Source organism: Puntigrus tetrazona, chromosome 20 (genome assembly GCF_018831695.1).
Source record: "Puntigrus tetrazona isolate hp1 chromosome 20, ASM1883169v1, whole genome shotgun sequence".
NCBI lineage: Eukaryota > Metazoa > Chordata > Actinopteri > Cypriniformes > Cyprinidae > Puntigrus > Puntigrus tetrazona.
In genome coordinates, this window is record NC_056718.1 from 24378605 (window position 1) to 24402615 (window position 24011).

At 40.5% G+C, this 24011-nt stretch overlaps 1 protein-coding gene across 2 annotated transcripts in view; it reads left to right on the forward strand.

The window, feature by feature from the left end:
• The first annotated feature begins 1406 nt into the window (after window positions 1-1406).
• The window catches only part of gphnb (gephyrin b), a 73941-nt gene continuing 51336 nt past the window's right edge, over window positions 1407-24011 (forward strand). For both annotated transcript variants that reach the window (XM_043220033.1, XM_043220035.1), the window contains exon 1: window positions 1407-1542. In XM_043220033.1, coding sequence (XP_043075968.1) covers window positions 1479-1542 — 64 coding nt within the window. In that variant the 5' untranslated portion in view covers window positions 1407-1478. The remainder of the gene's footprint in view (window positions 1543-24011) is intronic.

The following is a 24011-nucleotide window of genomic DNA, read 5'->3' on the forward strand; positions in this document are numbered from 1 at the left end:
CAGCCAGTGAGACGTTTCTGTGAATTCCTGCGCAAAGTTCTCAGCATCTCAGACGCAGCCCCCGGTCTGTATGCCTGATGTGCTTGATTCGCTTTATGATCAGACAGAAGTGTTACGCAAGAGAAGGTTCGGAGATGCAGAACTGAAATAATGAGGCTGGTGCTCGTGCGCCGTCTTCGAGCGCTCCACATACATGCTACCTACGAACCACCCTGAAAACAACCCTGCGCTGGAGGAGGGACCCCGACCGTTTAGAGCATCTTAGAAACATCAGCCCCATAGCTTAGGAAGCGCACCGCAATACCTGTCTTCTCACAGATTCTCAGTCGAGTGTTCACGCGTCTTTGCCCGCGAATAACGAGTCTTGACACGGAAGGAAAAGATTTTTTCCTTTTCCGTGAGAACAAACAAGAAGAATTACGCACCGCGGAAGCGCGACGCGGCGCTATAAATAGAAACGCGGCTTCTGCTTCGGGCTGCGATTGCGTTTGCGCGGGTCAGGGCTGCCATCATCCCGCCGAAGGAGGGTTCGGAGTCGGAGGCTTCCTGTGTCTCAGAGCAAATAAATCAAAAAGTGCCAGACGTAAGAAAGGTTGCGACCCGAGAGGTGATTGATATGTCGTTGTACCGCGACGTTCTGTGAGTCCGAGAAAGGAATCGATGGAGCTCTTCGTCGGTTAATGTAGAAAAGCCCACACATGCATTACTAGCGTGGCATTCAGCCAGACTTCAGGTGTGTGTGTGTGTGTGTGTGTGTGTGTGTGTGTGTGCGCGCGTGCAGCCCCTGCATTATGATCCACAGTGATTCATATATTTTGTAATGGACAAGACTTTCTTGTTAAGGTCTCTGAGACCATTAAAGCTGCATTAAGCCCTTGTCTGTCTTAAAGAGGACATCGCGATAGCTAATACTCATTATTAATATATCATGGGTTAAGTCTACAATAATAGGAGTTCGACCTTGGTTTGGTTCCGTGGAAGCAACGATGCAATAAAACATAATACCAAAAAAAGTCATTTACGCTCACCAGGTAAAAAATAACTTTTGTTAGGGTTTAAAACAACTGTTTTCTATGTATCCCTATTGTGCAAGGCTTCTGTGTAACGTGATCCTCGAGAAATCCTTCCAATGTGCTGATCTGCTGCTGGAGAAACTTTTCTGATTCGCAGTAACGAATGGTATCACATTCATAATCATATGTCGAGCGAATTTCCAACTGACCTTTGAACGCTAATGTGCATAACTGTGTGCGTCCGTTTTATTTGACGCAATTAAAAGTTTGTAATCGCGCGAGCCCGCGAACTAAAGAGGTTTTTTTTTTTTTTTTTTTTTTCTTTTCCCAGCGAGATGTTATGAGCGCTGATTCTTCGCTCGGCTGCTCTCGTCTGCGCGCTCCCCTCATCCCCCCTCCAGAGTTCGATGTGCTCGTCTCTCGGCTCTGCCTGGAGTTCTCAGTGCGGCGACAGCGGTGCTGAATATGGCGACAGACGGGATGATTTTAACAAACCACGACCACCAAATCCGGGTCGGCGTCTTGACAGGTAAAGGCCGGATTCCTTTGAGTCATCCTGGGGTTTATTTTGGGGGAAAGCGGCTGCGTATTTCCAGCTGTTTGGCAGCGGTGCCTTTCCTCCCCAAGTGTGTGTGTGTGTGTGTGTGTGTGTGTGTGTGTGTGTGTGTGTGCATGTGTGCGTTTGTGTGTTTCTCTGCTGGTCAGCGGTGATTTAAAGCCTTTTCCCTCTTTGCCAGAGATTAATTTACCTGCCAAACCGCCTGCGCGGAAAAAAAACCCCAGCCCTGCTTCTGGTTAATGTGTATCTGTTATATTATAATGAAGGATACAGCTTCATCCGCGGAATTATTCATTTTCGCGTGTTGCACCTTTAAAAATAGCTTAACGGTCACGCCACGGCGTTTCACGAGCGCGTTTAAATGTCGTATCATTTGCGAAGCACCCGGCGATTTTAACATCGGGGATAAAGATGTGATTTACTGTGGATGCAGTGGGTTGATATTAGAGAGGATGGCTGTGAATCGTGGGCAGAATGCTGGTTTCCTCTCTGCATGACAGTCTCGTTAACGCAAACATGCCTCCGCCGGTAATTTCCACCCGTGCTTCATGTTTAGTTTTTTTTGCATTCGCCTTTTTCGGTAATGCCGGTTTATATCGAACGAAACGTTCGAGCACGGCGGACTGTGTAGTACGCGATTAATCCCCTTCCTCTGTCAAAATGGAATAAAATCGAATTCAGACCCGAGTTACCGAACGGTGGTGTTTTGCGTTCGAGATCTTCTAAATTGGCAGGATAATGCAGCTTTAGGCGGAGGGGGAAAAAAACCCCGAAGGCCACGGATTTTCGTGTGATGTGATTGGAGATAACCCTCTCATGGAAATCCGCTGGTGAAGGTGGTAATGTGCAAAGATGGAGAGAGAGAGAGAGAGAGCTCCATCCAGCTCTGAGGGAAACCCCGCTTCACCTCCCCCCTCCTCACTGCTGTAGAGCGGGGAAACCGGCGGCGGCGGCGGCGTTGTCCGCGGTGCTGAAACACACCGGCCGTGCGGCGAGCGCTGTCCGCGGTGCTGAAACACACCGGCCGTGCGGCGAGCGCTGTCCGCGGTGCTGAACTGCGGCGGCGGCGGCGGCTTCGTGAGCGCTGTCCGCGGTGCTGAAACGTCGCGGCCCCTCCGCTCTCGATCGCATCTGGCGCTATATATTGTGCGACAGTCGCTACTCGCTGGGGTATGTTCGTAAACGTCCCGCTGTCGTGCATCACATGATTTTTGTTAGGGCGGGAGACATTGAAGGTCTGGTATTTAGATCGACTATATTGGTTTGATTTATAAATTACTAGAGTTGGCCTCAGATTTTGTTACGGCCTCGCTTTATGACAGGGGATGTCCCATTGGAGTAACCTGAAGATATGTATTCTGCTCAGTGGCACAATGCATCAAACATCGTTGGGCTATAAGTTAACCAAGCAACCTATTTCTTAATTTAAAATATCAAACTTTGATTTTCTAAACTAGATGTAATGTACAGGGTAAGGGCTACTGGGTTAATCGTCTTGCATGTTATGCTCTGCCATTTATTAGACTCTTTTATTCAGCAAAGCCAGGCATGGAACAGGGCATTCCCAAAGTTTTCAGATTAGTGGCTTCCTAAACTGATTGCATTCATAGATTCCTTCCTTTACGTGAAGTGACTATTAGCAAGGACAGTCCCCTTTAAATAAACAGGGTGGATACCTTGGTGTGTTTAAATAAACAACAATCCGGTGGGTGCATTACAATAGGTTTTTCTAGGGAAACAGGGCTTCTTATATATTGACTTGAATTGAACGTTTATCAGATACTTTTATTGGTACATTTATTACAGGTTCAGACACTATGGTGTAAATCGAGGTTAAGAGTCTTGCACGTGAGCACAATGGTGATAGTACAAAGATCTCTTTTTTTTTGGGTGGGCTTGGACATAAAGCCTTTTGGTTACCAAGACAGATGATCAACTACTGGTTTGCAGGGCGAACAGTGATGCTGGGGTGCTGCCCTGTATTGTTCTGTAGTGCTTAGCCATTTATCAGATGCTTTTATCAGTGCACTTTACTAAGACAGTCCCCCTGGAGTAACCCCCGGGTTAAAGTATGATGCTCAGTGGCACACCGGTGATAGTTCATGACTTGCTTCTGTAACCACTGGGCTACGGCGCTGCCGGTGCGTTGGTCTGCATTTTTGTTTTCACATGCTTTAATGTGATTATCGATATCCAACACCTTGAAAACCTCTAGCGTATTTCACCACACATTGTCAGCAAATCAAATACAAGCCGGCAGGCACGTACGCGAACGTGCAGTTGTCACGCTTGTCATGCATCAGATTACTTTTGTGACCCCCTCTATTCATGGATGACATTTGAACAGGAAGATCGCCAATATTTGTCTTGGTAACAAATCTACCATTCCCACTTCTACTAGTGACCCTCTCTCTCTCTCTCTCTCTCTCTCTCTCTTTCTCTGTACCGTTCGGAGGCCCGTGCGTTGAGGGAAATGAAGACGGAAAGGTAAAAAGAAAGAGGAGAGAGATATCACAGTCTGTGTGTGTCATCTGACCTTTTAGAAATCTCCCTCTCCTTGCTGTTGCTCTTCCCCGTGTGCAGCTGTGGGATTTCGCGTTGTCGAAAAGTGATTTCCTTCCGTATCTCTATCTTGTCAGTCACCTCTGAGGCTCTCACTTACGGGCCGTTGAGGCATCTCTATTATCAACAACGTAAAGATAAATGCGTTCAGTGATCAGAGCTGATAGTGTTGACCTTTGACATCCGTCCGTGTTGCTACTTCAGTCTCGTGCGCCTGTGCTTGACTAATCATCCAATGACGGAGGGCCGCTTCCACATCTGCTCCATCTTCCCCAATGACAGTAGGGTCATGTGACCAGACCTGTCCCCATCTCTGGGGTTGAGAGGAGCTCTGGTTGGCATAGCAACACTGTGGTGGTTTTAGGAAACATGACAAGCATACAGCGACTCCAAGATGTAGGGTGGGGTCATAGTGTGACACCCGGAAACGATACAGAGCTGTCGTTGGAGCCACTGAACCTTTATTGACCGGGGATTGGCTATTTTTTTTTTCAGGGCATTGAGAAAGAATTTCACTCATGTGAATGAGTGTTTGCTGACTAGACGTTGGTATTGGTACGTATTATTATACTCAGCTATTTATTATGCTTATGCAAGTTTTTCATTTGACAATTATGCTTCATGTGTGTGTGTCTGAGCATTTAAAGATCACGTGATTTAACGGATCCATCCAAAATGTGTCTCGGCCTCTTCTTATTTGTAGCTTAAGTTCATGTTTCAGTAACTGTTGGGTTTTAAAATATTTAGTTCCACCCCCTTTCAGCACCGCGCCTCCAAATGGCTTCTTTTTTAGCATCCTCACCTTGGTGAGTACTGACCTAAAAATAAACCCGATCTGACCTTGAGAAGGACCGCCATCTTCCTGTCACTTCTACAAAACATGAGTTACTATTAAAGGGAACCAGGGAAAGTAGTTCAGCTCAGACAACATTTTAACTGATCAGTGGTTCATACCGGTTTTGTATATAAATGGCCATTGCAGTGTTTTTTTAAAATATATATTTCATACATTCAGTTTCATTTTAAATAGAAATTCTGTTGTGTGTGTGTGTGTGTGTGTGTGTGTCTTTATTTTTAATGTAACAAATGTGTGTCAGTAAAGTGTATTAATTCTTTTATGCTAAATTGAAGATGATGTTGATTTTTGCTTTTAACTATAACTATAATACATCCGGTCATTTTTAGCTGTTTAGCTCCAGGGGTGGTTCATCTAGCTAAAAGCCTTGTTTGAAAGATTTGAACAAACGTTTATAAAGCCTTGACGTTTTATGTTTATACAATAGATCGATACGTGGCACCTATAGAAGTCTGTATTTAGTTTATACATTTCACCATGTTTAATAACTGAACTCTTGTGCGTCAAGGATCAAGGTTCCCCAGGATCAATCACTCACATCACATTTCTTTTGAATTGCAGTTCGATCCAATTCTACACCCATAAATTGAAAAGGAACCGATGCTTCAATTCTACAAAGCAATTGGACTTAGGGTATAACTTTCATCCGTCAGGCACTAAAATGGGCGATGAATCCTTGTGACAGTGACAGAGCACTTCTGCTTTCATTTGACACAGCGCTGTCATTATAGTCATTACATAAAATGCATTACTTTTAACTTGTCACGCTGTTTGTACGCCTCATTAGTAAAGTGCAGCGTATTGTTGTTATCTGTTAAAGCACGACCGAAATTCTGCGTGTGTGTAAATTGACCCGGCAGTGATCGGAGATTGCGAACCAGACGTTTCGACAGCGGTCGGTGGAAACGAGAAGCTTTGTCTTTACCCCGCCGTCTCTCATCAAGGTGTTTTTGTGTGTGTGTGTGTGTGTGTGTGTGTGTTACAGCTGTGATTTTAAACACGCATATCACCTTTCTGCATGTCACTGAGTTGGATTCTGTCTGAACTTGTGTCTTTGCACAGCAGGACCATTGAAATTCAGTCACTGAACTGAACTGCCAATGAGGAAACTCTCTGCGGCAGACAGCACACATCTCTCTCTCTCTCTCTCTCTCTTTCTTTCTCTCTTTCTCTCTCTTGCTTCTTAGCTCTAGCAAATCTGGATAGCAGAGGATTGTGTGGGCGGCATTCCAATCTCACATGTGTATCAAAGAGACATGCATCGACCACATTTACACGAGCTGCTAAATTTAGACGCCTGACAAAGTCATAAATAGTTATAAGATACAGTCCCCACTGGTTATTTAGCATGACCAAATGAACGTGTGTGTTTTAACTCTTCTCCTTCCGTGTCTTTTTCCGATCTAATGTCTCTTTCCGATCTAGCTCGGTTGTTCTGCCAGGTTCTTTGAGTCACCTGAATGTAAATGCCACGCGACTAATGAGTCTATTTTAAAGGAATTATTACATTTATCCCATTTATGGATTAAAAATAGCAGCATGCCTGATTGCAGATGCTATTTTTGATGAATACGTGTGAATAAAGTAACAGCATGCAGATCTTTGTGTTTAATTCATTTATATGCTTTACACTTTCATCTGATGCCTATTCATAAACTACTGGGTGTGTGCATTTTATCTTTAGATGGATAGATGGATGGATAGACAGATAGATGGATGGATGGAGGATGGATAGATAGGGTGGATTGGTAAGAAATGATGGATGGAGAAAATAATGGATATGTGAACCAGTGCATGGATGGATGGATGAATGGATAGGTGGAGAAAATGATGGATGGATGGACCAATGGATGGATGGATGAACCGATGGATGGATGAACCAATGGATGGATGAACGATGGATGGATGGATGAACGATGGATGGATGGATGGATGGACGGATGGATGGATAGGTGGAGAAAATGATGGATGGATGAACCAGTGCATGGAATGTGTGGATGGATGGATGAACCAATGGATGGATGGATGAACCAATGGATGGATGGATGAACCAATGGATGGATGGATGAACCAATGGATGGATGGATGAACCAATGGATAGATGGATGAACCAATGGATGAATGGATGAACCAATGGATGGATGGATGGATGGATGGACGGATGGATGGATAGGTGGAGAAAATGATGGATGGATGAACCAGTGCATGGAATGTGTGGATGGATGGATGAACGGATGGATGGATGAACCAATGGATAGATGGATGAACCAATGGATGGATGGATGGATGAACGATGGATGGATGGATGGATAGGTGGAGAAAATGATGGATGGATGAACCAGTGCATGGAATACGTGGATGGATGGATGGATGAACCGATGGATGGATGGATGGATGGGTGAACCAGTGCATGGATGCATGGATAAATGGATGGATAAAACAATGGATGGATGATTGGATAAAATGATGAATGTGTGGATATATAGAGATAGCGTCTTTATACTTTAGTGCTTTATTTAAATGTGTGTGTTTGTGTGTGTGTGTGTGTAATTGCAAAAGGGGTTAATGCATCTAAAAGATGAAAACTTTTTGGACCGACCTCACATCCTCCATCATTTTACAGATAAACTCACAGATGAATCAACCACGTGCTCCAAATACTCTGACACACTGACCTTTGAATGGATTGAATTCATCTTTTCACACACAGGAAATGATTGTGTTTGAGCAGAAAAAAAACCCCTGACAGGTTGCATCGAGTGTAGATAAATAAAGCTTTCTGCGATGCTAAAGTCAATGTGAAATCAACGGTGACCCTACTTACTTAAAACCTGTTCCTGCGCTTCTTTTGAATGATTTATTGCAGTGCACATTATTGTAAAAAGAAAATATGTCCGTCCAATTCAAATGCATTCTGATCGATTCCTGATGAATAATGTCAAATCTTGAACTGTTTTAGCGTTGTTTCAAGTCAGATGGGTTGTGAGGGCTTGGTGTTGACTTTGAACGTGCGGCGGAGAGGTTTTATTTGAGCCGGACTCATTAAGAGCTGCTGTAACACACACATGATTGCCAGTAAAAAGGAACTGCTGTCAAGGGGACGGTGAACATGAGTTTGTGTGTGTTAAGATTAATAGATCGTGACATTACATGTCATGACACTTTGTAAGAGAGTTGTTTCTGTGTGTAGCCATGCTGGAAATTTGTTTTAAGCTTGACATGCCTGTGAAAAAGGATTTGAACACTTAAAAAACACTTAGAAATGTCAAAAAAAAATCAATCAGTTTTAAGGAAGGTTTACCTTTTAGTAATTTAGCTATATGCTTTATTTCTTCATTTTTTTTCCTTTTCATTTATAATATTTTAGCACTTTTATCTTATTTAGAGATGACTGCCAAGAATACCTTTATAATTCAATACTTTATTTTATTTCTTTCATTTTATTCTGATTATTTAAAATGTTTATTTATATTCGATTTTAGTACAGCGCCATTTAAAAAAATCAATAAATAGGTCTTTAGCTATATGCTTTATTTACTTATTTGTACATTTTATTTTTCTATTTCATTTATAATATTTTAGCATGTTTACCTTATTTAGAGATGACTGCCTAGAATAAATTTATAATTCATTTAATAGTTTATTTTATTTTATTTCTATTTCATTTTATGCTGATTATTTTACATTTTTCATATTTATTTTCCATTTTTGAAAAAAAAAATAATAATAATAAAAAAAAAAAAAATATATATATATATATATATATATATATATATATATATATATATATATATTAGTGTTGAAAATTAAACTTGACTTCATACATCCACTAAAAATCACCAAAATCCCTGATGCTTCAGAAGATAAAGAAAATGAAGTTGAATGAAGTGAAAAGATCCTTCAGTATTTGATGCATTTAGTTGATATTTTGTACCTAATGCAATGACATTCAGACACTTTTAAGTGTCCAGATATTTTCTAGGGTCACTGCACTGTATATAAACGCATCAATGCATCTCTACATATCCAACCTGCATGATGTGAAACTGAAAGAGAAACTTTTCCGTAGTGTTTGCGTCAGGTCTTGAGTTAATGTCAGTGTGTAGAGTGTGTCTTTGTTTACACAGCCGTGTGTGTGTGTGTGTGTGTGTGTGTTCTGATGAGTCACCGCATGCTTCATTGCCGTCCATTGAGCTCTTCTCTTTAATTAAGGAAGTGGGGATTAATAAAGTCGTCAGTGACCTGCCCACTCACAAACTCTTTCTCCCACATGGGTTTCACCACATCACGATTTGTAAAGTTGTGGGAGAAGCAGCGTTTGTGTCCACAACAGTCACACATCCACCAGAGCATGCCTTTTTTTCACATTTTAATAGTGATTATATGCCATTATTGTATTATTCCCATTTTTATTTAGTTGTGTTTTTATATTTTCACTTTTCGTTTTAATATTATAGATTGCTTTTTTACTTTTATAGATTCATTCAACGTGAATTTATATTTCACTTCATTTTGATTTAAGTTTTTAGTTTTAGTTGTTGCGGTTTATTTTATAGACAACATTTTTATTTTTATGATTTTTAGACTTTTTACTCTATATTCAATTTCTTTGCGCTGAGGTACAGTATGAATGTAGAATTGCCATTTGAATATGAGCACAAAGAAATATAACTCAAATGAATTGAAATGCAAATGAAAAAAAATTTAAAAAGTTTTTATAGGTCAGATTGATAGAGTGATAGATCGATATAACATTAGATATATCTAAAATGAATAACATTGGGTGGATGGATGGATGGATGGACAGTCAAATAAAATTAGGGATGAAATGATGGATTACTAAAATGAAAGATGGATGGATGGATGGATGGAAAGTAGGATAAAATGGATTCATTGATGGATGGATGAAATGATAACTTACCAGAATGATCAAATTATGGATGCATTGATGGATAGATGTAATTATAGATTACTAAAATGACAGATAACGTTATGGATGGATGGATGGATTAAATGATAGCTAAAAGGAAAGATAAAATGATGGCTGTATAGTTGGATAGACGTAATTATGGATTACTAAAATGACAGGTAAAATGATGGATGGATTCATGGATGGATGGCTGGATGGATCAAATGATAAAAGGAAATATAAAAGCATGGATGGATGGATGGATGGATGGATGGATGGATGAAAATGTATGAAATAAGGATGGATGGATGAATAGATGGATGGACAGTAAGACAAAATGATGGATTCATGGATGGATGGATGAAATGATAACTAATAGGAAAGATAAAAGGGTGGATGGATGGATGGATGGATGGACAGTAAGATAAAATGACGGATTCATTGATGGATGGATGAAATGAGAACTAAACGGAAAGATAAAAGGGCAGACGGATGGATACATTTGTGGATGAAATGATAGATTGCTAAAATGACAGATAAGATGTTGGATGCATGGATGAAACAATAACTGGATGGACGGATGGACGGATGGACGGATGGAATTGTACACACTCAGCTCAATAAGCATTCAGCTTCTCTCTAAACACCTCAGACGTGTCTGATTCTTGTTGACTGACGTGGGAAAAGAGTAAATTAGGTTTTGGAGGCTTCAATCCTCTTCCCTGCCTAAATTTAACCTCTTTCTCTGATGGCTTGTCGGTTCCTCACTAACACCCACTCCAGTGCGCTGGATTCTTCTCTGCGCTGTAAAAGCCACTGCTTATACTCGCCGGCTTTAAATAATGGAGGAAGGTGCTTTTGCGGGGCAGAATGTGTGTAATGGCAGGGGTGAATAATTCAGCCTCATCTACTCTCTGTCCTGTATACTAGCACCATTACGAGAGGAGACGCTCAGATCATGCAGCCGCACCATCAAATCTTAATGTCGGTCCCTGGCCCCGTGCACCGGGTCCGGCTTGCCTGGCCCTCAGAGGGGCCGGCCTGAGGTCAGGGCTTTCAGGATGCTGATGCTGATGGACAGAGAGGGAGTGAAGCTGAACTCGGGTGTGCTGAGAGGAGCAGATATCTTCTGGTGAGCTGACGCAAAGGGTTCGGTTTGCCTTTATGAGTTATAGAGTGTAATATTGGAAAATCCTGCTTAGATGTTCAAATGTGCTGGACGGTCAGGGATTTAAAGGGACGGTTCAGCGAAAAATGCTCGCTGTGTTGTTCCAAACCTCTTTGAAATGTTATTTTCCACACAACATGAGCACTTCACGGCCCGAAAGCGTCACGAAAGTATCATCCAGATTATCTAAAGCCAAGGGACGACAAGGAAAAGTACAAAAATGCGAATCTTCCTCAGGTTTGGATCAGTACGACTTTTCTGATCACCTAGGATGCCTTTATTTGCTGGATATGCAGCAGAAACAGTAATGTTTGAAATAGTATTGCAATTTGAAATAAGTGGTTTCTATTGTGTTTTTAAAATGACATTTTCAGCATCATTACTCCAGTCACATGAATTATTTTAAAACGCTGATTGGCTGAAGATGTTAATTCTGTGGACTGCTTTTATACATTTTTAACAACCCTGTCTCATAACGCAGTTTCGGAGAGAAATGTCCACTAAGTCGGCGCTAAACATGAACCCTGGCACATTTTGATTAAGCCGATATAGTTTTGCATTGCAGCGATTCAGAACTGAAATATTTGTGGGAGCCAATGCTAAAAGTTAACGCTCTATCATAACGGGAATGTCAACCAATGCAAAACTGATATAAAAACACATTTGTTGAAGCCGCCGTGTCATTTCAACTTGATTTCACGCAGATGTGAACCATTTTGATGAAGCGTGGTTACACTGGGTTGAACCTGAGCTCCTCTCCTCTCAAGAACATCTCTGCAGTCCGTGAGCTACTGAACACCGTTCGTGAAAACCCATAGATATGAAGCTGGATATGCGTCACGATAACCTTCAAAAGCATCAGTTTTCAAATATCCCGGCTTATCAATATAGTTCTGAAGTCACAACATCAAGTCATTTTTTGCTTTATTAACCGAAACTCTATAAATTTGTAAGAAAAGGAATCAAAGGCGTCTGGGTTTTACTTAAGCGTTCATTTCTTTTGGAAACCGCAGTGAAATGTGTTTGTTGGTATGTATTTCGCGTCTGGCTAAAAAGTGCGCCAATGTACGTTTATGCCGTGAGACCGTAGGTTTTTAAGGTACTTTAATTGTTTTCGCTGGAGCTTGACATGCGGCATTTGCTTTCGTTTTACAGAAGCAATGAGAACAGTCTTCAGAACCTCTCTTTTGTGTTCATGCAAGAGATAAATGTAATAAAAATGAACATGGACTGACCAAAACAAAAGAACAGAGACGGCAACATCAACAACTTTACAGAAACAGAATGGGAAAAACTATTTTTGTGTTTATGCAAAACTCAATATTTTTATTGCTGTGACATTTCTTTGGTTATAAGTAGCACGGGTATATTTGCATCAATAGCAAACGATAAGCTATACGTTTTTATGCCAAAATTCTGACATTTTACAAATTTCCTACCGCGAATAAATCTAAACTTCATTTTTAATTAGCAATATTTAGTTTTTTTGAGCTCACTAAGATTGCAGATTTTCAAATAGTCGTGTCTCTGTCAAATATTATCCTAACCTAACAAACCATACGCCAATGTGAAGCTTATTTATGGACCCTTATGGCTGGTTTTGTTCTTTCTGTTTCCATGTAATTGTAAAATTCGCTAGCAAAAAAGGTTGCACTTTATTTCAACAGTCCGCTTTAGACTGCATCAACAATCTCTTGCAATAAAATAAATAAAAAACAATAGTTGTTTCAACTTCAAAAATAACCCCGCTGGCTAAAACATTTACATTCACATTAAGGAATATCATGGTAACAAGTTATTTCAAGTTGAAACGACTACTGTTTTTTACAGTGATCTAATGCTCATTAGAGTATTAGTAGACAGTTAAGACAGTAAAGTGTTAGCCGATATTAATGCTAATAACTGCTAGTTGGCAATCTAAGACTAAAAACGACTAAAAAGTTTTTTTTCCTTCAGTTTAGATCAGTTGCATAAAGGGTTTAGAGGAAAAACACAAAAGTGGCACTTATGTGACCGAAAGCTAGGAAAGTGTTAACATCTGTTTTGCCTGGAAAGCACCAACGTGGGCATCCGTTGCCCGATGAGAATATAGCAAGGGTGAAAAAAAAAAAAAAAAAAAAAAGCATGTTGTAAATGTCTCAGCAAGCAGAAAGAGTGCGAATACAGAGAGGATCTTAGAAGCGGGAGGCAGGATGAAACGGGCGGCAGAGGATCCGCAGTGTCGTAGAGGTAACGGTGAAGCTGCGCTGTAATTGCTGATGTCGTCCGGAGAATTGAATGCGATGAAGGCAGCTGCTTACAGCCAGATTCATTAGGACAGCTGTGCTCGGAGCAGAGAGACAGACGCAAGCGGAGAGATTGTTGTGTCTTGGGAAATAAGCCGATTCCAAAAATCTGAGCGAGAGACAGGCAGCTGGAGTGGAAGCGAGAGAGACAGGGTTAAGAGGAGTCTCTCCGTCAGGGGAAATAAGTGCACTGCGGAGTCAGGAAACTCCAGCCATGAGCAGCGTGTTTGAAATCACAGATGCTGTAGAGCAGCGCCGCAGCAGAGAGAGAGAGAGCCGAGGGTCTTCCCTTACTGCAGTGTGCCGAACGCAGCCCACCGCTGCATACTAAACAACAGCACACGTGACCGCCGCAATACTGCACTTCACACGGCATACCCAGCCACAGGAAATGAAGACTTTTCATCAGCAGCGATGCAGCGCATTGACTCGAAGTGAGGGGCGAAGGCCTTCCTAATGATCCCGTCGAGCTCCGGCCTCAAAACGACAAAATAAGATAGGAAGCTGCACAACCGACACCGATAACGATCGGTTTCTTGAGCAGCCGATTTGAATAAATTGCTGATTCAATTTTAAGATACACTTATTTCAAATTGTAATATTACTTTACGATGTTACAGTTTTCACTGTATTTTTATTTTTATTACGCGCTACACTGTGGTGTAATAGTATTTCGCAACATTAGCATTTTTACTGTACATTTGGCTCAAAGACTTTAAGCGATTCATGTCCATAGAAAGCACTTTGAATGTAAGATAAGTGACTGCTTTTAATATTTCAAATAGGTTTTTTGAGAATTCGATTGAAATAAGGTTACATTGTCATTCCGTGTAACACAAATTACATAAAAAATTACATGTTAATTTTTGTAAAATTTCGACGAACGCGCTTATTTTGACGTGTACATATTAAAATATGTAAAAGACTTTTAAATCGAAATTATTGTCTTTTAAATGATAAATCGTTCTTGCTGACAAATGGGCAAAACCTATATGTGTACGTATATAGTGGCTGAAAAAATTAGGATAGTGGCGAATCACAGTAAAATTTTTGACCGATTTAAATTTTATCGAACATTTGATTTACATTAAATAAATTACATTTTACAGTATAATCGGATAGAAAACCTGCGATTTTTAAGTGTAATAAAATGACCCATTGTTACAGTTTCTACCGCGTTTTTGATCAAATAAGTTAATTTCATCACTGGAATAAATTACATTTAAAAAAACGTTTAGAAAAAACGAAGAAAAATTACATTTTCAATTGTAATATTATTTCACAATATTAAAGTGAACTTGTTACGTCGCTTAAATTACTTTTTAAAGTATAATCAAATAAAACACCTGTGAGTTTAATATGTAATAGCATTACACATTATTTAGTCACATAATTTTTACTGTACTTACGATCAAATAAGTGAATTACAGCACTGTTTTTAAACTGTAATAATATTTCACGGTATTACTGTTTTTAATGTATCTTTGATTATAAATGTATAAATGCAGAAAAGACTCGATTCTAGAACTTAGCGGCATTGAAATATTAATAAGTACATTAATAAGCATCGCCGTACTAAACGACAGCATTATGGAAAGATCGCATGATTTCGTTTTTTCCAATTACTATATATAAAGTTGAAGGCTTCAAAGGTCTCCAAAGCATCATAAATGTTCTTGGTGTCTTTGAAGCTTGATGTGCGCTTTCACTCTTCAGAGATGCACCTTTCGTGCTCCGCCGAAGCGAGGCAGAGAGTCATACGGGCTTTGGACGTTATGGTGAGCAAATAAAGACGGGATGGCGCTTTTCGGGTAGCTCAGGAACATCTGGATGAGCGTTTGTGTTTGCGTTGATGGTTAAGTCACCGTATGTTCAGATCGTCTCGGTCCACTTACAACACGCTCTCCACCTTTGTAAATCTACAAGACGGTGACCTTTGACCCTGGGCCAAACCGCGTCACCCTCGCATCGGTGTATCGAGCGTCCGGGATCTTTTCCCGACGCCTGATGATCTGCTCGTAGCGTCTGCGGTGGCGTCCTCCATTAACGTCCCTGATTGAAATCTGATGAAATCTCACATTCATAAGGATGCGTGATGGAAAACTTCCCCTGAAGAGGGCCGTCGGGTAGATTTTAATTTTCATACGCCTTTGCGGGGGTGGACGCTTACGCCAACAGAGTGTGTGTCAATGTAATGTGCTTTTAATACGCGAGAGGCTGGCGACACTATAACTGTACTATACTAAACCATCACTAACGTACTAGTTTGTTTTAGTTTTTTGTTTCGTTTTGTTTTGATTTTGTCATTTTTATTAGTATTTTATTTTTTTATTTTATATTATTATTATATTATTATATATTTTAAAGTTTCATATCCATTTTTTTACATTTATTTATTACTTTTTATTTAATTATTTAAACTAAATATTATTCAATAATATCATTTATTTTATGTATTTTTGTATTAGTAATTTTGCATTATTTAATTTTTCTTTTTTACCAGTAATATGATATTTTTAATGATTTTAATCAGCGTAAAATAGAGCGTCGACAGGCTTCCTCAAACCACGCGTCTTTGTGTTTTCGATCTGACCCATCGATTTCACCGACAATAAAAACAATAAAACAGGTGAAAAAACTTGAAGGTAAAATGTTTTTCTGTGGAATAATATAAACTGTCAGAAAAAATAAAAAATAATAATAAAAAATAATATATATATATATATATATATATATATATATATATATATATATATATATATATATATATATGCACATATATATATAAAATCAAAATACTGTAACGGAATAAAAGGGTTCCTTGGTTTTTCCATTTCTGAAATTTGGACATTTCTTTTTTTCCCGATTGCTTCATTAGTCATTGTTCTTTCCGTATGCACAGAGGAGTTGATGAATTATCAATAAGACGGGCTTTCATACGGATCTGAGAGCTGAGAAACAAAGATTTCTGTGAGAAATGAGTGAGAATGACAGTCGACTCTTAACATGCCTTCAGTCTCACAGAAAACACGCTAGAGTCACCGGCGCTACGGAGAAAATCAGGACATAAAATACTACTTGTTGGGTTTGATTTTTTTTATTTGGGTAGATGACACGCAGCTTTATTTTCATTAACAATTTCAAGAATAATGTTTAATGATTAATGCATATTTTTGATCATGTAACCGGACACTTAATTCTACTTTTTTTTGTCCATGTTGATTTTTTTTATTAATTCAATTCAAGTTTATTCTAAATTTATTATTATCTAAAATTATTATTTTAAATGCTGCAAATGGACACATTCTTTATTATTTATCACCTTTACTAGCTCTTTAAAACATTCTTGTGATGTTGCAGGTGCATTTTGTTTTATTAAATAATTTTATTAAATAACAATTTAATATTCCAGAATGTGAAATGTGAAAGTTTATCATTTATTTTCCCCAATCTTTTACCTTTTTTTTATTTTATTTTGTCTATTTTGTTCACTTAAATGATGTGATGTGATGTATATATTTTTAAAAAGTATCGAATTTAGCGTCTCTATTAATGCAAGGTCATAACAGCTTCATGCGCAATCATCATTATGAAAATCTATAGAGAAATGCGGCCTGCATTTTCACGACAATGACCCATTTGCACTGTATTTAATACAATAACATAAAAAATAGATGCAGCCCCGAGCACACCTTTAAACAGGAAAGTGTTGAGCTGTGCTTTTTCTGTTGGGTAAGAGCGTGTGATGTGTTGAGCGTACTTTCATCGACTTGCTGGTTATTACGGTGTGTTTAATAAGAGTGTTTTTGGGAGCGTGTTTGATAGCTGCTGCGATCCCACTGCGGACCCCGTCGCTGCTGCTCTCACAATGAACAAGGTTGCTAAGATACGCTGAGCTTATATTAGATTATCTTATCTGCTGTTACTATATTTTCCCCAGCACCGTGAAACCTTTATTAATTTGGAAATTTACCCAGCTGCGGAATTAAGAAGCTGCTATGTGTACAGTCTCTCTCTCTCTCTCTCTCTCTCTCTCTCTCTCTCTCTCTCTCTCTCTCTCTCTCTCTCTCTCTCTCTCTCTCTCTCTCTCTCTCTCTCTCTCTCTCTGTCTCTCTCTCTCTCTCTCTCTCTCTCTCTCTCTCTCTCTCTCTCTCTCTCTCTCTCTCTCTCTCTCTCTCTCTCTCTCTCTCTCTCTCTCTCTCTCTCTCTCTCTCTCTCTCTCTCTCTCTCTCTCTCTCTCTCTCTCTCTCTCTCTCTCTCTCTCTCTCTCTCTCTCTCTCTCTCTCTCTCTCTCTCTCTCTCTCTCTCTCTCTCTCTCTCTCTGTCTCTCTCTCTCTCTCTCTCTCTGTCTCTCTGTCTCTCTCTCTCTCTCTCTCTCTCTCTCTCTCTCTCTCTCTCTCTCTCTCTCTCTCTCTCTCTCTCTCTCTCTCTCTCTCTCTCTCTCTCTCTCTCTCTCTCTCTCTCTCTCTGTCTCTCTCTCTCTCTCTCTCTCTCTCTCTCTCTCTCTCTCTCTCTCTCTCTCTCTCTCTCTCTCTCTCTCTCTCTCTCTCTCTCTCTCTCTCTCTCTCTCTCTCTCTCTCTCTCTCTCTCTCTCTCTCTCTCTCTCTCTCTCTCTCTCTCTCTCTCTCTCTCTCTCTCTCTCTCTCTCTCTCTCTCTCTCTCTCTCTCTCTCTCTCTCTCTCTCTCTCTCTCTCTCTCTCTGTCTCTCTCTCTCTCTCTCTCTCTCTCTCTCTCTCTCTCTCTCTCTCTCTCTCTCTCTCTCTCTCTCTCTCTCTCTCTCTCTCTCTCTCTCTCTCTCTCTCTCTCTCTCTCTCTCTCTCTCTCTCTCTCTCTCTCTCTCTCTCTCTCTCTCTCTCTCTCTCTCTCTCTCTCTCTCTCTCTCTCTCTCTCTCTCTCTCTCTCTCTCTCTCTCTCTCTCTCTCTCTCTCTCTCTCTCTCTCTCTCTCTCTCTCTCTCTGTCTCTCTCTCTCTCTCTCTCTCTCTCTCTCTCTCTCTCTCTCTCTCTCTCTCTGTCTCTCTCTCTCTCTCTCTCTCTCTCTCTCTCTCTCTCTCTCTCTCTCTCTCTCTCTCTCTCTCTCTCTCTCTCTCTCTCTCTCTCTCTCTCTCTCTCTCTCTCTCTCTCTCTCTCTCTCTCTCTCTCTCTCTCTCTCTCTCTCTCTCTCTCTCTCTCTCTCTCTCTCTCTCTCTCTCTCTCTCTCTCTCTCTCTCTCTCTCTCTCTCTCTCTCTCTCTCTCTCTCTCTCTCTCTCTCTCTCTCTCTCTCTCTCTCTCTCTCTCTCTCTCTCTCTCTCTCTCTCTCTCTCTCTCTCTCTCTCTCTCTCTCTCTCTCTCTCTCTCTCTCTCTCTCTCTCTCTCTCTCTCTCTCTCTCTCTCTCTCTCTCTCTCTCTCTCTCTCTCTCTCTCTCTCTCTCTCTCTCTCTCTCTCTCTCTGTCTCTCTCTCTCTCTCTCTCTCTCTCTCTCTCTGTCTCTCTCTCTCTCTCTCTCTCTCTCTCTCTCTCTCTCTCTCTCTCTCTCTCTCTCTCTCTCTCTCTCTCTCTCTCTCTCTCTCTCTCTCTCTCTCTCTCTCTCTCTCTCTCTCTCTCTCTCTCTCTCTCTCTCTCTCTCTCTCTCTCTCTCTCTCTCTCTCTCTCTCTCTCTCTCTCTCTCTCTCTCTCTCTCTCTCTCTCTCTCTCTCTCTCTCTCTCTCTCTCTCTCTCTCTCTGTCTCTCTCTCTCTGTCTCTCTCTCTCTCTCTCTCTCTCTCTCTCTCTCTCTCTCTCTCTCTCTCTCTCTCTCTCTCTCTCTCTCTCTCTCTCTCTCTCTCTCTCTCTCTCTCTCTCTCTCTCTCTCTCTCTCTCTCTCTCTCTCTCTCTCTCTCTCTCTCTCTCTCTCTCTCTCTCTCTCTCTCTCTCTCTCTCTCTCTCTCTCTCTGTCTCTCTCTCTCTCTCTCTCTCTCTCTCTCTCTCTCTCTCTCTCTCTCTCTCTCTCTCTCTCTCTCTCTCTCTCTCTCTCTCTCTCTCTCTCTCTCTCTCTCTCTCTCTCTCTCTCTCTCTCTCTCTCTCTCTCTCTCTCTCTCTCTCTCTCTCTCTCTCTCTCTCTCTCTCTCTCTCTCTCTCTCTCTCTGTCTCTCTCTCTCTCTCTCTCTCTCTCTCTCTCTCTCTCTCTCTCTCTCTCTCTCTCTCTCTCTCTGTCTCTCTCTCTCTCTCTCTCTCTCTCTCTCTCTCTCTCTCTCTCTCTCTCTCTCTCTCTCTCTCTCTCTCTCTCTCTCTCTCTCTCTCTCTCTCTCTCTCTCTCTCTCTCTCTCTCTCTCTCTCTCTCTCTCTCTCTCTGTCTGGACTCTGGGTGCTCTCTCTGTCTCTCTCTCTCTCTCTCTCTCTCTCTCTAATGTCTCTCTCTCTCTCTCTCTCCTTTCTCTCTCTCTCTCTCTCTCTCTCTCTCTCTCTGATAAACAGCAGTAAGCTCTCTCTCTCTCTCTCTCTCTCTCTCAGCTGGATCTACATCCCAGGTTTAATGCCTGCTGGCTCCATTTGATACCCTGGCTCCATTTGATACCCCACTAACCAATAAGGCATGTGAGCGAATGGAGCAATGATGTCATCTCCTGCTGAAACCATTGGTGGAGCGCTAATATGGAAGCCCAACGAGGCCAAAAGTCATTAACGGAAGCGCGTGAAATTTTAGTGTATGTGTGTAGACATACATTCTAGTTTTTGCTTCTTTAGTATGTGTAAAGAAACTCTGTTTTAATGCATTTAGAAAACAAATTTGAAAACACGCACATTATGGACCAGTTCGATGTTAAAGATAAAACTGCTGAGCAGATTTACCTCTAATTCTGATTAATTAACACTAAGGATGTTCATTTTAGTTATTTCTATTTCTACAATTGACGCTCATTCACAGATTATTATCCGTTAACCAGCAAGATTATTTTAAATTAGAAAGGATAAACGTCTGTGAACCGTTAAAAACACTAATATTTGTTCTCGTCGGATTCTTTTTATGTGCAAATTTTAAATGACGAAGAACATGCTATGCAGAAGGTTTTTAAATATATATATATTTTTTAATTATTGGATCTTGTTGCCGATTTTACATTTTATAAGCTCTTTCTAAATACTGATGAATTGAAAGTAATTGTTAGCGAGTGGAAGAAACTAAAGTAGTCTTTATTATAATCTTTTGTGTCGTCATTAGGCCTATTTCTGAATTAAATAATAAAATGTGACATACATAGACTTACATTTTTACATTTAGGCTATGTGTAGGATGTTTAACCATGCAGAAAACCTTTTAAAATGATTCGATTAAATTAGTGAAATAAGTTAAAAAAAAAAAACTTTTTGATACAACTGCTTATATTAATCGGTCGCTTAAATTAAATTAAACTTCTTTAATTCTCTTCTTTATCCTTTATCGGTGGCTTTACTGTTATCTACTGTAATGAATTATTGTTTTAGTGTAAATTAATACTTTTCTACCTGAAAAACAATGTTGAAGTAAACAACTAAAAAGCACACGACGAATCATGATGCGTTATCCCTCATGAACAAATATAATGTCTGACGTTTGCATCAATTGCAACATCCTTTATGAATAAAAAAGCTTCCTGGTCTTTCATGTATGTATATATTACGGCATTCCGTATGCTAATGTAGTCTCAAATGCAGCAGTTTCATTGGCTGCTGTGCATGTAGTCGCATTAACACAGAAAAGCATGCTTTTCATTTAGAGACGTTTGGCCGCTTCAGCCTTTCATACACCGAAGCCGTAACCCCTGTGTTTGTTATGTTTATTGTGAGCCAGTTCTTTGTGTCTATTCACAACAAAGTGAAAAAAAACCTTGAGAAATGCTCCCGGAGGAATGAATATTTCCTCATAATTAATGCACAAAAGGCCACGTTAATGTATTTTATCATTAAACACACAGTTTTTTATGGCCCTGTGCGTACTGCTCTTGCAATGTGAGTGGAAACTAATCTGCCAGAGTTCTAAAATATTATTCAAATGACTGTTTTAAAGTTAATCTTACAAATGTAATACGCATAATGCAATACCTAAATGTTTTTGTGCTGCCGGAAAAAATATAATGCTTACTGCACCTGCTTGATTGATTGCTTTGTTTTGCCAAAAACGATCATATCGTAGTTTTTAGTCATCGCTGGTCAAGCTGAGAGTTACTACACATTTCGCCAAATGTAATGCGATAGGCATGGTTTTTAATTATTATATATATATTAATTATGTTATATATTTTAATGTGAGATTTTCTGAAATTGTTAGTAATTTAGTCTTATTTTGTTTCTGTAATTTTTATTATTTTTTATGCTTCGATATTTGTATTTATTTATTAATTTTATTAATATTTTTATTTTAGCTTTTATTTTATATATATTTTTAGTTAACACATATGTTTTTGTTTCAGTTTAAAAGCTTTTGTAATTATGTGTATTATGTGCATTTTATAATTTAAGTGTATTCATTTATTTTATTTTAATTTTTATTATTTGTAGTATTGTCATTTTTATTATTATTTGGAATTTTTAACATTTAGTGAGCAATTTCTATTTTTCGGTTGTTTTAGTTATTTCAGTATGAGGAGTGATGCCTTCGCAACTAACTTTTATAAAACGAGTGAAGTTTTATATTTTATTGTAATTAATTTCGCAAGTTAACATTTTGCTTCAAGTAATGAAAAGTTTTAGTTAATGATAATAACCCTTATCGCGCGCCACGCGTGTGAGAGCTCTGCTGTTATGAATATCACGGTAACCTTTTCCATCCGCTTGACACTGCTATAAAATATTGCTATTATCTATGGATTTTTCATGCATTGCATTGGTCGGGAACAAAAGCGCGTAAGAAGCTCATTTGGGATTCTGTCACTTTGGCTGCATTCAGAAGCAGCGCGGTGAAAGCTATTGTTCGTCCATTTCCCCTCAGACGCCGTTGTTTTCTGTTTTCCCGCAGGATTACCTGTCACTAGGCTCATTCATATATTCAATGCTTTCTCGCTCTGGGTTCGGCATTGATTAATTAATCCTTTCCTAATTATCTCATTGAGAGCTTCGATCGGCTCATTTCCCGTGTGCTGATCACGCTTCTCTTACCTGAGCACGTGTGTCGCCCCGGCGCTGCCACTCTTGAAGGAAATGCGAGAAGCGATGAGGCGTGACCTCGTGAAAAATTAGCGCAACGCAATTAACAGCAGTCTGACGTAATGCATGCAGACAACCATTTGCTCGTTTCTGGCGGGACAGGCATTCGTTCAAGATTCGAGGTGTTTGCTGGATGATGATTTTTAGTGTGTTTCTAGTCTTGGGTTGACGTTACTTGGAGCCGCACGCTGAAAAATCCCTCAAAAATCGCTAGCAGTATTTACCGTTCATTAAGCTGGCATTGAATTAAACATTTAAACATTATTAAAAATGTATAATTTTTTGGCATGGAAGAAAAATTGTGTAGTATTCCTTAAAAATGTAATTTTTTTATTTATTTAAAAAATATATATATGTATATTTGCGAAAGAATGGGTTGCTCAGGTTGGAACTGTGATAGGACGCCACCTGTGCAACAAATCCAGTCGGGAAATTCGCGCCAGTCGCGCCTAAATATTCCACAGCCAGCTGTCAGCTGTCTTATAAGAACGTGGAAGCGTTTGGGAACGACAAAAACTCAAGCATGAAGCGGTGGGCCACTTAAACTGAAGGAGCGGGGTCCAGACCTCCACAGACCTCCAAACTTCACGTGGCCTTTAGATTTGGCTCAAGAACAGAGCGCAGAGAGCTTCGTGGAACGGGTTCCGCGGCCGAGCATCTACATCCAAGCCGTTTACATCCAAGCCATCTACATCCAAGCCATCTAGATCCAAGCCCTCTACATCCAAGCCCTCTACATCCAAGCCATCTAGATCCAAGCCCTCTACATCCAAGCCCTCTACATCCAAGCCGTCTACATCCAAGCCGTCTACATCCAAGCCGTCTACATCCAAGCCGTCTACATCCAAGCCATCTACATCCAAGCCCTCTACATCCAAGCCATCTAGATCCAAGCCCTCTACATCCAAGCCCTCTACATCCAAGCCGTCTAGATCCAAGCCGTCTACATCCAAGCCTCTACATCTAAGCTCCTAAAGCCGTCTACATCCAAGCCGTCTACCTCCAAGCCGTCTACATCCAAGCCATCTACATCCAAGCCGTCTACATCCAAGCCGTCTACATCCAAGCCCTCTACATCCAAGCCCTCTACATCCAAGCCGTCTACATCCAAGCCGTCTACATCCAAGCCCTCTACATCCAAGCCGTCTACATCCAAGCCGTCTACGTCCAAGCCGTCTACATCCAAGCCGTCTACGTCCAAGCCGTCTACGTCCAAGCCGTCTACATCCAGTAGTTGTCTGACTGCACTGCGCCGAGTGTAAAAGTTTAGTGGAGGGGGATTATGGAGTGGGGTTGTTCTTCGGGAGCTTGGCTTGGCCCCTTAGTTCCAGCGAAAGGAACTCAGAATGCTTCGGCATACCAAGACATTTTGGACAGTTCCACGCTCAGTTCCACGTCCCAACTTTGTGGGAACCGTTTGGAGCTGGTCCCTTCCTCTTCCAACATGACCGTGCAACGCAAAGCAAGGTCCATAAAGACACGGATGAGAGTCTGGTGTGGATGAGCTTGAATGAGTCCTGACC